Source organism: Musca autumnalis, unplaced genomic scaffold, assembly GCF_047663935.1.
Source record: "Musca autumnalis isolate F117 unplaced genomic scaffold, ASM4766393v1 scaffold_1, whole genome shotgun sequence".
Lineage (NCBI taxonomy): Eukaryota > Metazoa > Arthropoda > Insecta > Diptera > Muscidae > Musca > Musca autumnalis.
In genome coordinates this window covers 170,089,116-170,104,360 of record NW_027411644.1, presented here as the reverse complement: position 1 = coordinate 170,104,360, position 15,245 = coordinate 170,089,116, and the positions used below count along the sequence as shown (strand labels likewise).

Here is a 15,245-nt window from a genome sequence, read left to right as displayed (position 1 = left end):
AAAAAGTGGTAAAACTGGCAGCAATTTTTAAGAGAGTGAGAGAGGAGAGAGAGCACATATGCCTTTCTCTTATACCATAGGCTACCAGACAAATTTCTGCAGGTAAAAAATTGTAGAACTGATTTGTCGACTTTTGTTTTACGATTTTTTCACAATGAAGAAAAAAAATGAACGAAAAATAGAAGAAAAAGTCGAACGCTGACAAAACAAAATTAAAAACTGTGAAATAAAAGAAGAACATTTATTTGTTATATTTCTTTTTGACATTGCTACCAGATCTACCATTTTTCCGTTTTTTAGTTTTCTGGTAAAAATGTTCATGAGAGCGCAATTTTGAGCAATGTTGACACTTTTCTCTTTTACCACTTTTACCATTGAGTTACTGAAAGAATTTTTCCCAGCAACATTTAGCAAGTTCGATCAGCTGTTTTTTAATCTTCTGCTAATGGTCTGCTGCTCAATGTTTATCTTATTTTTGTGGAAAAATACTATAAATATTACAATTCAGCTAAATTTATTGATTATTTTATTAATATATTAATTATTTTTATTTATTTTGCTTAAAATGCAAGAACTTTTTCATTGCTTTGTAGTTAGTTTTTCTTTCGTGCATTGGCGCCAATGTTGTTTTGGTTATCAAGTGTTGTCTTTCTAAAGTTTACTAAATGCTGTCTTTTCTCTATTTTCGTATCAAAGTGTAAAATCTCTCTCACTCTCTGAAAAGAAGTTACTAAATAATTATTACTGAAAAAGTAATAAGACACAACTAATAAAATGCAAAAAACCCCACAAAAATTTGCGAAAATATCCGAGTTCTCCGTTCTTGTGTGCAACCATTTTTGGTGGCGTTTAAATGACCAGTGTCTTTATGTGGGTTAACCGATTTGGTTAAAAATTTGGCTTTCATAATATTTTGTCCAAACTTAGATTAAGTTCGAAGATGGGCCATATCGATCCACTCCTTGGGTACCTCCCCACAAAAGTTCATTTTTTTGTAAAAATTATGCGCACGATAACTAACCGATTTTAACAACTTTTATTCGCTGCTCCCATTACGACGGTACAAAGTTTTATCAGGGGCAAGTCCTTACTTCCTGAGAAAATAGTCCGAAAGGTTTAAAAAACCCAATGCACCGTGTGTAGTGGTTGGAGCGCACGATAAATCTCAAACGATTCATTCGATTCGGTCTAAAACTTGGCAGCCCTAATATTTTGCTCAAACTCAAATAAAGTTCTAAGATGGACCTTATCGCTCTACTGCTTTGGGTACCTGCTCCACAAAAGTTCAACATTTTTCGCTAATATGGTGCACAGAATAACTCTCGAAGGCAGTAACCGATTTGTTCATACTTTGCACATCGTAATATTTCTACGAGACACGGAGAAAAAAAGTCGCCTCTCTAACATATGTCCCAAACATATTTTGCAGTAAACATATATTTGTTTGCAATCAGTCCCAAACATAACATATGTTTGGGTGCATACAAATTATATGTTTGGGGGCAAACAAGTATTTGTTTGGGTGCAAACAAATATTTGTTTGGGTGCAAATTAAATGCGATTTCTTTCTTGTCCTTTTTAATTCAATTATAAAATGTATTGGACATTTAATTTTCTAAAAAGCACAATTTCTTTAAGAAAAGACAAAACACTGATTTATTCACTCACTTTACCGTCTTTACACAACGATTGTATTTAGAAGACTGAAGAAAAAATAACAACATAATTAATACCATTTTTTCCTTTTCCTCTTCGCTTGCTACGTTGGTTAACAGGAAAAAAGCACGAAACACACGTGTTTTACCGCATAATACACCACCAAAGATTCTGCGTCTCCTATTACACCATACACACAGCTCTTTATTATAAAACAGCATTCCGCAGCCGCGAGAGCCCTGTTGTTACTCTATTTGACAAAAATCCTCTCTCCATAAAAAATATGTTGGTACCCAAACAAATAAAATTGAGATGTGTTACAAAATGTTGCAAACATATATTTATTTGGAAACAAACGAATTATGTTTCGATCCAAACATATATTTGTTTGCAATCAGTCCCAAACAAATATTTGTTTGGATCCAACGTATATTTTCTGCATGTATGGTACAAGTTATTTAAGTGGCAAGTCCATACTTCATGAGAAAATTACCCGAAAGATGTAAAAAACCCCTACGCCCAGGAAGTGTAGTGGCTGGTGTGTACGACAACTCTCTGTCTGTTAGAGGATCAGTTGGAAAATTTTACCGAAGGTACTCCTAGTGTCCCTGTGTACAGCGATAATATGTTTTTCGTGGGCAAGTCCACGTTTCCTGATATAATGGTCCAAAGGTTTAAATTATATGTTGACTAATTGAAATGACCTGTGGGCGCGATATCTATCGAGAGGAATGTCTCTCATAATAAGACCTTTAAGTCTTCCTTTAGGTACCTACCCCGAAAAACTTTTGAGCTCTAATCCAAATCCAGATTTTTGTCGGCAAGTTCATACGCCCAAACTTCTGAAACCCCCTCTATGTACACGCAGAGAAAAAATATTTGTCACTTTTGTTGGAACAAAAACATCTGTTTTGGTTCCAAAAATGTATTTGTTTTGTTCAAACATTGTAATCCAAATCCAAAAATACCATCTTTTGTTGCAAACATAGAAAACAAAAGCAACTTTCGAATTTCCGCAATATTGTAAAAATCGTTAACAATACCGATTGTAGGAACTATCATAATCTAATTTTGTTTACAAAAAGTATTGTCAACCCAGAAAACCAGCCCAGAAATTTTTGTTTTCATTGTATATGCTTCTCATATACACTTTTCACATAACTTGGATATAAATGTCGCGTATAATATTGCAATCATTGATGAACACAATACATGGTTTGCTGCATTGGCTGACAACAAAGACAAACAAAAAGCCACAAGCACCCACCACAACATAAGGAATAATTAAACACCATAACAAACTCCGGTATAACACCAAACCTCAAAGCACAATAAAGATAGAAGAATGAAACAAAACAGAAACAAATAAAAACAAGAGTCTCATTTGTTGGTAATACATACATACAAAAACAAAGATAAAGGCATCATGTCATACAAACAAAACTCACCATAATTGTTTTTTTCAACACGGTATCGAATAGCGAGAGAAGAGAAAAAATTGTCGAAGAAAAGAGAGAACTATTGTCCAGTTGACAAAAACTATTTTTGGATTTAACAAAACCCAATTGTTGGAATCACAATACTACATTTGGAATTTAACAATATATTTACAATACATATTTTGCTCTTCGAATATTGTTGGATCAATCATATTTTTTTCTCTGCGTGTACGTAAATCTTTTGCGAAAGAATTGTTTAAATTCCCACAGGTTGAGGGTATATCTCTGTCGGCAAAGCTGACTGATACTTTCTTATTATTTTTTTTTTCATAAAAAATAATTATCATTGAGTTTTTTAATCTTTCAAGTTTATGAAAAGGGTTTAATACGTCTCATTATAACTCTTCCAATCGGTAAGGTAATGGCAAATTGGATCCACCAATTTCCCCTTTTCCGCTGATGTATTCCGGGCATAATAATCTCCCGTTCTTATTGTTGTATTTTCTTCGGAAGCGCAAAGTTTCCCATGGTATGCTGATTTTGCATTTTTTTTTCTACGCTTGAATTTAGAAGATGATTTGTTTCTTCTGTTGATGAACTATGTAACTCACTATGTAATATCTGTTCACTTGACTCTAAAACATGAGGCAGAGGACTATTAGTACAATTTCCTGTTTTCAGTAGAAGTGACTCGAATTCGAAGTGGTGCATGCACTTTGACGAGAAAAATCTTGAGGGCTTTGAATATCAGTCCTCAAGAATGAATCTATAGGAATATATTGGCAGCACTCACATCGAAAGATGGCAAAGCTCAAACAATCGCACAATGATTCCAGAATACGTTAGATGTGTTCAATTGTGATGAACACCAGGTAAATGGCAGGCTAATGTTCGAATAGAAATGTCACTTATAGTACGTTTATATATAACCGGATTTAACAAACCCACTGGGTTTCAAATGTCAACTCCCTTGCGTATACGTCAAATAAATCCTCATTAACCCTGCAAAAGGCTATAATAAGTGTGTCTGCGTACTCGATAATTTGTAATAATTATTACAAATTATTACTGAATGTTGTTTTTTTACACAAATGTTCAGTAAAAGAGAAGGAATTGAGAAACTTGTTTTGAAATTTTTATTACTGAGAAGTTATAATTTTTACTGAAGGAATTTTGTTCAGTAAAATTTTGTAGCTTTAGGCAGTTGTCAAAAGTTTAAAATATTTTAATATCATAATCGTAAATATTAAACAAATTGAAAATTGTTACTGAATGTTGTCTTTTTACTTTTTTAATTTTTTCCTTTGAAAGAGTATAAAATGCTTTACTCTCTAAAAAGAAGTTACTGAAGTTAATATTTACTGAGAAAGTACAAGGACAAACCTAATATAAACATGGCATTATACCATACGGGGTGCCATAGTTTATTATATTACATCCATTAAATAAATTTATTCGAAAACTTTTTTATTTATTGTTTTTTTTTTTTCTTTTTCATCTTTCTTCTTACAGCAAGAGTGTGCTGCCTCATCCTGCATCGGGTGCTTATCTTGTCAAGGCAATACCGTCTTACCGCTATCCTCGCTGCCAACCAACGATTTCGATTGTGGTTCCTGTTTCGATCCAATCGTTGCCGTCGATCTTGGCGTTGGACCTGCACAAAATAATTCACAAGTGATACTGAACAGCACTGGTGGCAGTGGTGGTATTGTTGGTGGCAGTGGAAATACTTGCACATCGAATTATTGGTCCACCGACGAGATGGCATCGACATTTCCAGGACTGCCAGCTTTAGACATCGATCCCCTACCCAGCCTCTTTCCCTTTTCACCATGTGGTGCATCATATAATTTTTCCACAAATCCTCATCATCAAGCTTCACTCTCGTACACCGTACATCCCCATCAAATGTTAATATCGCCAAATAGTCATCATCAGCAAACCTCAACCTCTGGCGTAACCTCAACGTCCGCATCCTCAACGCCGGGATCCGGTCAACATTTGTCGTCGTCGTCATTATCGCACAGTAATGCATTGAATTCGTCATCTATTGCATCGCAGTCATGCTATTATGATCCGATCAATGTGGCCGGAGGTAATGTCTCAACCACAACGGCGGGTAATTCATGTGCTCTACAGCATATGAATACACAAACAGGTGCTAGTGGAGCCGGTAACGCTCTATATCCCAGTATGAGTGTTAATGTCAGTATGAATATGACAATGCATGGTTATGGTGCTACCGATGCTACAATGCCAATGCAATGTTCTCAGGTGAGTTGAAAATATAGACAGAGGAGAGGGTTGTTCAGTAAAAACTAAGGGTTAACTTAACTTCTTTTCATATTGTTTCTTTTTTTTCAGATGCAATGGGCTCCCACAAATTCATCATCGGCCGTTAATGTCTTATATCCTCCATTGCTAAGCCCCTCCCATTATCCGGGAGCAGCTACATATTCCTTTACAGCGGATTTCCGTTCACCCTCCTTGCAGTCAAATCAAAACCACAACAATATGTTATCCTCCCTACCGCCCGAGTCCCTAGAAAAAGACTCATCACCCTCACCAATGCCTCCAACGGATGCTATATCACCAAAAAGTTTCTATGCAAGCACACAAGTGGGACAAAGCTATTCCCCACCGACAAAAAGTCCAACGCTATTTACACAAATTCGTGACACAAAACCCTCCTACAGCCAATTGACCGGCTTGCCGCTGTCATCCGGTGTTGCTAGCGGTTATGAGGACGAGGATAGCAATGAAGAGGGTTCCGAATCGAAACCCAATCTATGTCGATTGTGTGGCAAAACATATGCCCGACCCAGTACACTGAAGACACATTTGCGAACACATTCCGGCGAACGACCGTATCGTTGTCCGGACTGTAATAAAAGTTTCTCACAGGCCGCCAATCTCACAGCTCATGTACGCACACACACGGGTCAAAAGCCATTCCGTTGCCCAATTTGTGATAGACGTTTTTCACAAAGTTCCAGTGTCACTACGCACATGAGAACCCATTCGGGTGAGCGTCCCTATCGATGTTCAGCCTGTAAGAAATCATTTTCGGATAGTTCAACGTTAACGAAACATTTGCGTATCCATAGCGGCGAGAAACCGTATCAATGTAAATTGTGTTTGTTAAGGTGAGTACGGGAAAAATTGTCGATGCTGAAATAGAATATTTTTTGGAGGGAAATCAGTGCTAGAAATGGGGATTTTTTAAATGTTTTGAATGGGGGTTTGGAAATTGCAATGGATGCGTTTTTAATAAACTCGGTACAAAGCGGATGGCTTTCTTGCTTCAAATCTAGTGGATTTATTAAATCCAGTTATATGTAAATGTACTATTAGGTCATTTCATTTCGAATTTAGCTTGGCCGTTCAGTATTCTTTCGCCAGCTTTGTCTTGAGACCTCGGTACATAAGAGACGGGGAATTTTTGCTTAAGTCATCGTTGGTAAAACAATGAAGAATGACCGATAGAAATTCGAACTAGGTTGCCCTTTACCTTTTATTATTTGATCAGTACCGAGACCTTCAAGCAAGAATACCACGCTGCTTATGTACCGAAGCCTTTAAGCCGAAATTACAATAAATGTTTGAGTAAAGGTAGAAACACAATGAAATACACCGCTTTATCATGCTCAGTTTCATGTAAAAGACTAAAGGCAAAGTGGTACCTAATTCAAATTAATTAGACAGCATTTGAGTTAGGTAGTACTTGGCCTTTAATCTTTGACAATAAACTGAGCGTAAAAAAGCGGTGTATTTCATTCTGTTCACACCTTTAATGTTTGCTCAATTTCTGGCAAAAGATTAAAAGACAAAGGGCAGCCAAGTTCGAGTTTAGCTGGACAGTTATTTATTCTATTACCAGAAATGACGCAAAGCTTTACTTACATATGTCCTCGGTACATAAGTCGTCATTCTTGCATAAGTCATTTCTGGTAAGAGAATAAAAGGGAAAGGGAAACCTAGTTCAATTTTGGCTCGGCCATTCTTCATTGTTTTATCAGAAACGATTTAAGAAAGAAATCCAGCCGCTCATGTACCAAGAACTTTAACCCAAAAACACAATCAACGTTTGAGTAAAGTTTTGCGTTATTTCTGGTAAAAGAATAAAAGACAATTTCGATTTTTTCTTTATTTTTTACCAGAAATAACGCAAAACTTTATACCAATGTTGTCGGCTTTATGCAAGAAATCCATATCCAACGTTTAATGGGTACTTTACACGATATGTTTTTTACATATGAGCTGTCACTTTGCATATATATTTTGTATAGGAGAAGTGACAACTCATATGTAAAAAACACATCGTGTAAAGTACCCATAAGTAAAGTTGGGTCTCATTTCTGATAAAAGAGCAAGGTCAACATAGATCGAGTTTTTCTTTACTCATTTATCAGAAATTACATATAACTTTACTGAAAGGTTGGATGTGTTTACTGATTAACCCCCAGTTTTTGTAAAAAAATTTATTGTTCTCACACGAATTGTCAAATTTTGTAGATCGATTTACTCGCCTCAGCGCAAATGTAGATCTATGATTTTCAAAAAAGGAATTAATAACTATATATGGAACGCGTCTACGAAAAATTAGGTCCGTATGTCATCTGGGGGCTGAGCTATGGATGCCCAAATTATTACGAATATAGACGAACGAACAAAAAATAGTTACAAAAACAGGGGGTAAGAATCAAACTTGGAAAACTTCTCAATTGTGACAGTATTAAGAAATGTAATAAATATTAAAATTATAAAAAAACAAGTGAAATAAATTAGTTGAAAAAATTAATGTGTTTTTTTGTTTGCTCAACGTTCAATTTTTTTAATTCCTCTTACATAAATAAATGTGTATTTATTTATCTCCCCTTTACCTTTACAGGTTTTCACAATCTGGAAATTTAAATCGGCACATGCGCGTTCATTCCACCAATAATAATGGCAGCAATTTGCTAACATGACAAAAGCCACGTGGAGGAGGTGGATTTCAACACTATCATCCCCACAATCATCCACATCATGCGTACGCACATCATCATAACCATGCGGCGGCAGCAGCAGCAGCCGCTGCTGCAGCCACCATACATCCAGCACATCCATTTAATGCCAGTAATTATGGCAATTATGTTAATCATCCCCATGGCCATCATCATCATCCCCATAGTCATAGTCATTCACATCAGCATGGCATCGGCGAGTATGCTACACCCGGTTCACAAAACTATTCAGGGTATTATTTGTGTGCTGCATTAAATAAGCCCAAATTGGAACGATTTTATTAGGTAGATATTATTCCAAACAAACAAAAATCAAATATAAATTACATATGTTTATTTACTATATCCAGATACAAATACATATAAGAAATCAACGAATATACACATCCATATGATAGAGTGAATTACAAAAAAGAGACATTTTGATATAAATAATATTGAAAAGATATCTTTTAAATCATTAAAAGCCTGAAGTGTTTAGGTGAAATTTTGAATGCGTGCAATGTTGAAAAAAATGTTTTCTTCAATATTATTCTAATATTAAAGAATTGTAAACACACAGTTTTAAAGAAAAAGCTTCATAACGTAAATGAAATTTTAAGTAAATCAATGAAATTTGTCATTAATTTTGAACCAACGTAGAAGAATTTCATTGAATAAATAAAAAATGTTTCATTGAGTTTCTTTAAAGTAAGTGCGATTCTCTATTTTGAGTTACCGACAAAATTTTTCATTCATAATTTTGCGTTCTAATTTGACTTATTTTTGTCTGTAACTCAAACAAAAAGAGTTTTACGAAAATTTGAAATGAAAAACATTTTCTTTGTAATTTCATTCATTTAACATTTCTATCCTTTATAAATTTTTTAATTCCACATTTTCATAGAAAAAGAATTGAAGCGTTCAGAGCACACTTCGACTAACTCCATAAAACAAAAAGTTGAGAAAAGCAATGATGAAATGTATATTGTTTTTTAAAATTCCCCTGATAATATGGATTCAAATATATAATGTAGAATGCATAATAGCAGGTATAGCTTTCATCTAACGGTATATAAAATAAAATAAAAACAATAGTCAACAAACAATCGTTAGTAATGTTGTGGTAATGGTGGAGTTAATCGAAGTGTGCACTGAAAAAAGTAATAATGTTAGGTTTTGATTTTTTTTATTAACGAAAAACTTAGTTTTATACACATATATTACAGGTTTCACATAAAAATTAATGTTGGCAGTTCGGTTATAAAACAATATTTGTAATTAATTCATGTTAGCTTTATGTTAGCGTCATTCTTCATGGCTAGGTTTACGACGTTTTCGACGTATGTAATATATGTCAAAAATGTATGTTATATACGTCATAATTTTCTAAAGGCCATCTATGGTTTCAACAAAAGCCGAAAGAGTATTGTATGTACACGTTGCGAGCAGAGCTACATTTGAATGTGGAGTTAATCGAAGTGTGCACTGAAAAAAATTGCATATTATTCAGTGGTCAATAAAAACTTGTTATTTAAAGGTGCTCATCTTTATTATTCAGGAAAGATATTATAATCATAAATAGATATGGCGATATCAAAGGCTTTGACACTAAAATCTCAAATTTTTCAAAAAGTGGAGTTAGTCGAAGTGTGCACTGAGCGGCTCAATTGACACCCTGGTCCACAATAGAGCGATTTCATTAAATTATATATAATTTCATGAAATTATGAGTTCTTAGAACGAGTTCCACATTAAAGAAATTTTATGATTTTGCTGTAGTGGGGAACTCAATCTAAGAACGCATAATTTCATGAAGTGTGGACCGGGATTTAATGATTTTTTTTATGAATGCAATTAAACTTTTTTATTAATGTAATGAAACTATTTCTTTAATGTAATGAAACTTCTTCATTGATGCAACGAAACTTCGTCATTAATGCAACTTCTTCAATAAACATTAGATAGTTTTTGGGTAATCATTCGGAGCTACAGATAGTTCTTCAAAATCTTCAGCGCGGTACAATTGACTACTGAACCAATGATCAGCCCATAAGTAAGAAATAAATTAACAGATTTTACGACAGTTCCAGCGTTCATTGTAAATGTTTAAAGCGACGGAAGTGAAACTTCACGTCATCTCTACAACTGCCTGTTTCCTTAGCCAATCAAAATTGCTTACCAAATCCTGCACAAAGAAGCACTCGACGCGATCCAGCACATGATGATGAACTGGAGTGTGGGATGATCTTCTTTTCTTCCAACATTTGCTGCAGTTGAACAACAACGCCTGTCATTTTTGGATTGTTGCTATAACAATGCAAATATGTTTGTTCGTACATGTAATTATGTGGTTCTAGCTCCTCTATGTCCAGACTCAAAAAATCTTCAACCTGAACTGGCTGCGTCTATAAAGTACTAGAAGACAGGTGGGTAGCTAAACAAATGCAGCTCGTCGTGCGGTATCGCGCCGTCAAATTGGGCCCAATGTGAATTAGGGCGGCTACAACGTTCGGATCATTACTGGGTTAAAACAACCCGTGTTTGCCATGGCAGATGGCGTTCTTCTATTGCGATGGGCACAACATGAATTCAGGCCGCAACGTCGTCCGGATCTTAACTGGGCTAAAACCACTAGTGTTTGCCATGCCAACTGGTGTTCTTCAGTTGCAATGGATAGGGCGGTGTTCTCCGATTACTCCATTCACACTGTACCTTTGTACTGACAGCGCAACTACATCATTGTGAATAATATTCAAGCCTGACAGGCTCGTTGATCTAGAGGTTCTCGCTTCACATTTGGACCTCTCTCTCCAGATCATGAAGCAGGTACTGCATCGACAACATTTTGTTGTGTTGATGCTAGTAAAATTTTCGTCTCTTTATGTAGATGTTCCACTGGTGTCATTTGCATACCACTCTGGTGCCGCATAACTTACAAGGTTTCTTTGTCAGCGCCTCAAGTGCTGCCTTGTTCCTGCTTCTGATCTTGTCGCAAATAGCTCGACAGCTTTGAGCATATAACAAAGCATCTTGCTATGCCTGTTGGGTTATGCTTAATTTTGCTTGTTGATGCTGTATTGTCGCCGCCCTAAGGGCTATCTGTACTTTCGGATAAATCAGATATCGCTGTGCCTGTAAACGTGGTCACAGTCTTGTCTGATTTCTTGTAAAAAGACATGTCGATTCCTGAAAACTTATGACACATCGTTGCTGCATTGTGGGACGACAGCTTTGAGCATATAACAAAGCATCTTGCAATGCCTGTTGGCTTATGCTTCCTTTTGCTTGTTGATGCTGTATTGTCGACGACCTAAGGACTATCTGTACTTTCGGATAAATCAGGTATCACAGAGCACGATCCTCTTTCGATTGAATGGATGGATGTTATTGGTACCTGTAGCTTTGCCGCTGTAGTAACTAGTGTGACTGTTGCACTAAAGTTACAATTGGTAGAAGTTATTTCCGCTTTGCACAGCCATTCGTCTATTACATTGGTGATGTCAAGCAGTCCTTTAAAGTATCAACATTTTGTTATTTCTGGACTGCTCGTACTCTTCGAGAAGTTTTCTTAGTTTTGCTCAAGTTGGTCGATCAGATATATTCCCCTAGTTCAATGTTTTATTCATATGTCTGGTCAGACCTTTTTGGTGCCCAACGAAGGGTTAAAAAGCAAAAATTCGTTCATGCCTGCTACATGAAAAATAAAGTTGAAAAAGTCATCACCCTAATCTATGTATGTATGTACACAAAGCAGTTTCTCATGATAATAAGCTCGCATCAAAATTTCACCCAAAACATTTCAGTACTCCAATAAAATTGTACACTTACAGTGAGTGTCAAAAATATTCGGTTTTCAACTTTACCAATAATACGACCTTAATATTTTAGAAGTCCATACCCAATAACCAAAAAACCAAATACTTAAGCGGGATACACACCGTCATTCAAAACTGACAGTCAAAGTGCTTTAAGGGCAATTTTCCTGCAAATAAAATAATTTGTTTAGCTAAAAATATTTGAAATACAAAGTATTTAAAGATTTAAAGATTAGGAAAGTAATTATTTAGCTAGACTTTAATATTAACGAAAAAGACCTCGACCACAGTCAGTTTGTGTACTATGCTTTAAAAAATGTTGGCCCTGCTGCAATTAAAAAATGTATATAACATGGATCCATGGCAACCCTATAAGCGAGAATAACAAAGAATACATAGACATAGAAGAAATAAGACTAGACAAAATGCATACAACAAAAAATGTTTATGAAACAATGTATAGAAACATTACCCTTAACAGAAACAATGCAGGTTGCAGGTAATTTAAAATCGCAATCTAGGAGGAACATTTCATGTAATGGTATCAGAAACGAAATTTATGGATTCATGGATTTATTCCAGAAGAATTCCATGTCAATTGGATCGTTAAAAGAAAAATGTTATTTTACTATATCGTGAAATTACATTATGCTAAATTCAAAAGCCTTTCACTGAAGAATGATAGCAAAAAAATGTCTTAACTTGTTGTATTTATGTCTTTGACATAAGGCAGGCAAAACCAAGGACTGGGAGTGAAGTCATGGTAGAACAAATATAAGGTAAAGTAAATACTACAACAAATACAACTGGAACAACAACCACAAAGGAATTTGGTTTTGTTTGTAACGTTACTGCCAGTTGTATTTGTAAACAAAACAAGGAAATGTCTATAAATTATTGGAATTTAAAAAACTATTAATTTTTCACATATGGGAAAATCATGAATGAAAATTCGTTACATTTTCAATTTTTATGTTTCCACATCATTCCACTAAATATGATATGATATGATATGAAGAAGTCTTTCTGGGAAATGGTTTTTTCCGAATGATATATTTTTTTCCCAAAAAATATACATATGACCCTAATGTACATCGAAATAGAAATAAATGTATAAAATGTCATATGAAATTTGACATTAACGTTACAACCCAGTTCAATCAGCTGTGTATTGCTGCTACCTTTTCTTATTCTACCATGGTACAAAGTGTTATGTAAACGAACACCCCTATCCTTAATGCACAAAATCAAACTGAATTTAAAGTGCATTTAGGTATTTCAATACCCGCTTGCGACGAAAATTCCAATTGTCGCAATTTAACTAGTCCAGAACTAGTTCTAATCAGTACTAGTAGAAATATTGGCCCCTAAGTAATGCGAAGGGAACCAATTATCATCTTTTTATCCCCAAGTAAACGAGGAGGCGTCAGTTGGGACTTAATTAACTTAACTTAAACGACGAGTTGTATAAATAATTCACATTTACATTTTCTTCATAACTTTAATATAAATGAAGCATCAGTTAACAGAAGTGTTGATGGACTGAATATCTTCGTACGTATTATTCATATTGTTCTGGTATAAAAAAGGAATACGAAGGAAATATGCAAATCGCCCTCTTCTTCTCTCTCCCCGCTAGCAATTCCAATTGTCGCAATTTAAATAGTCCTAAACTAGAGGTAAGTGGTACTAGTTCACAATTGACCCATAAGTAATGCGAAGGGAACCAATTGACACCTATATACCCCCAAGTAAACGACGAAGCGTCAGTTGTGACTATTTCCCACCACTTTTTTTATAAATAAACTGGTATATGACTGTAAACCTGGAACTAGTACAATACCACCTACAGGTAATGCATAGAGTGTCAATTGGTTACCTCCTATGACATCCCCATGTTAAAGTTTACAGTTGATTGCACTGTGAGGGGTCAGAAGTGGAACTAGTTACTGTAACGCTGAGAATCGACGAGTCTCCGATGCCGAACTAGCCCATCGCCCCAGCGGGTATGGCAATACAGTAAAAGAGAACCCATTTTCAATAGAGGGAGAGAGCATATTCATATATTCATGCTCTGAGACACAAGAAAAACAAAAAATTACAGTACAAACAACAACAAAATAGCAATCAGCTGTTTCGTAAATGAAGAAACTGTCGTCTGAAAAGGTAAAATTAAGATCTTGAGTTTGTCTTTGGACGGCTCAAAGAGCACACGCACTTTAATTTTTGAAACACGCCTACGGACTATAATTATAATTCGTAGTCTCCACATGGCTATATGCCAATAAAATTACTAAGCGAGTTTTACGAGATTAATCAACGCAAAGACGATAATTAAATAAAATCCGATCGGATAAAGACAGACGTAGGAAGTGTAAATATCGCATGGCACTATACCAGCTAATTCCACCATTTTCTTTTGCTTTATGGTGATGGTGTGGGCTAAGGGTTGAAGAAGGAGTTAAAAGCAAAAAAAAAATCAGATTTTAATGCAAATTAACGCTGCCGTCTGTCTAAGGCCTATATTACATTATGTGTATTCCATGTGTATGTTTTGCATTTTTTTACATCTACATGGTGTACACGTAGTGTGACCCCTACAAGAAATATCGTAAATCAAAATGATATGGGAACTTATATTTTTCCTTTTTCGTTTAGAGCGCTCACTATTCGGTTATGTATTCTCGCGTGCAGGTGGTAAATGAATTGATGAAGGAAAACAATAACCAAAAAGCGAAGAAAATGAGTACAGAAAATGCAAAAGTGAGACATTTTAGCAAACTATATAGTGTTTGTTAGGTTTTTTACACTATGTTGTTTACATTTATAGGTTATGTCAGACGAAAATGTACTTGCGGTGTGAATGAAAAAACTAAAAGTAGTATGGAAAATGCGAAACATTAAAAATACGATATGGATAAAAAGAAGTGTCATAACATACGAGATTGATGCTAGTGTAATGTAGCCTTAAGGTATAAAGCTTATCATAGCCTTGCGGAAAAAGACGATAATGATCGGTTTTCGGCAAAATATTCAAAAAAGTTACAACACCTAATATTTTTGACGCATAGATAACAGGTGCTCTGTTCCAGAACCTGCAAGAAACTACTATTTTTTACTACGATAACATTTTTTCCTTTATGTTATCGAAATAAAAAGTAAAAATTAGTAGATCCTTGCAGTACTGGAACAGACCAAGGGTTAACAATCTTTGTTATTCTCACTTACAGAGTTGGCATGGATCCATGTTATATACATTTTTTAATTGCTACAGGACCAACATTTTTTAAATTGATTTTTGGTTATTGGGTATGAGCTTCTAAAATACTGAGTTGTTATTATTGGTA

At 35.2% G+C, this 15,245-nt stretch overlaps 1 protein-coding gene across 2 annotated transcripts in view; it reads left to right on the top strand.

Annotated features, from left to right (window-relative positions):
- gl (glass) overlaps positions 1-9,040 on the top strand; it is a 29,948-nt gene extending 20,908 nt beyond the window's left edge. For both annotated transcript variants that reach the window (XM_073958887.1, XM_073958886.1), the window contains 3 exons: positions 4,608-5,369; positions 5,460-6,241; positions 7,987-9,040. In XM_073958887.1, the coding sequence (XP_073814988.1) occupies positions 4,608-5,369; positions 5,460-6,241; positions 7,987-8,065 (1,623 nt within the window). In that variant the 3' untranslated portion in view covers positions 8,066-9,040. The remainder of the gene's footprint in view (positions 1-4,607; positions 5,370-5,459; positions 6,242-7,986) is intronic.
- The last annotated feature ends 6,205 nt before the right edge of the window (positions 9,041-15,245 follow it).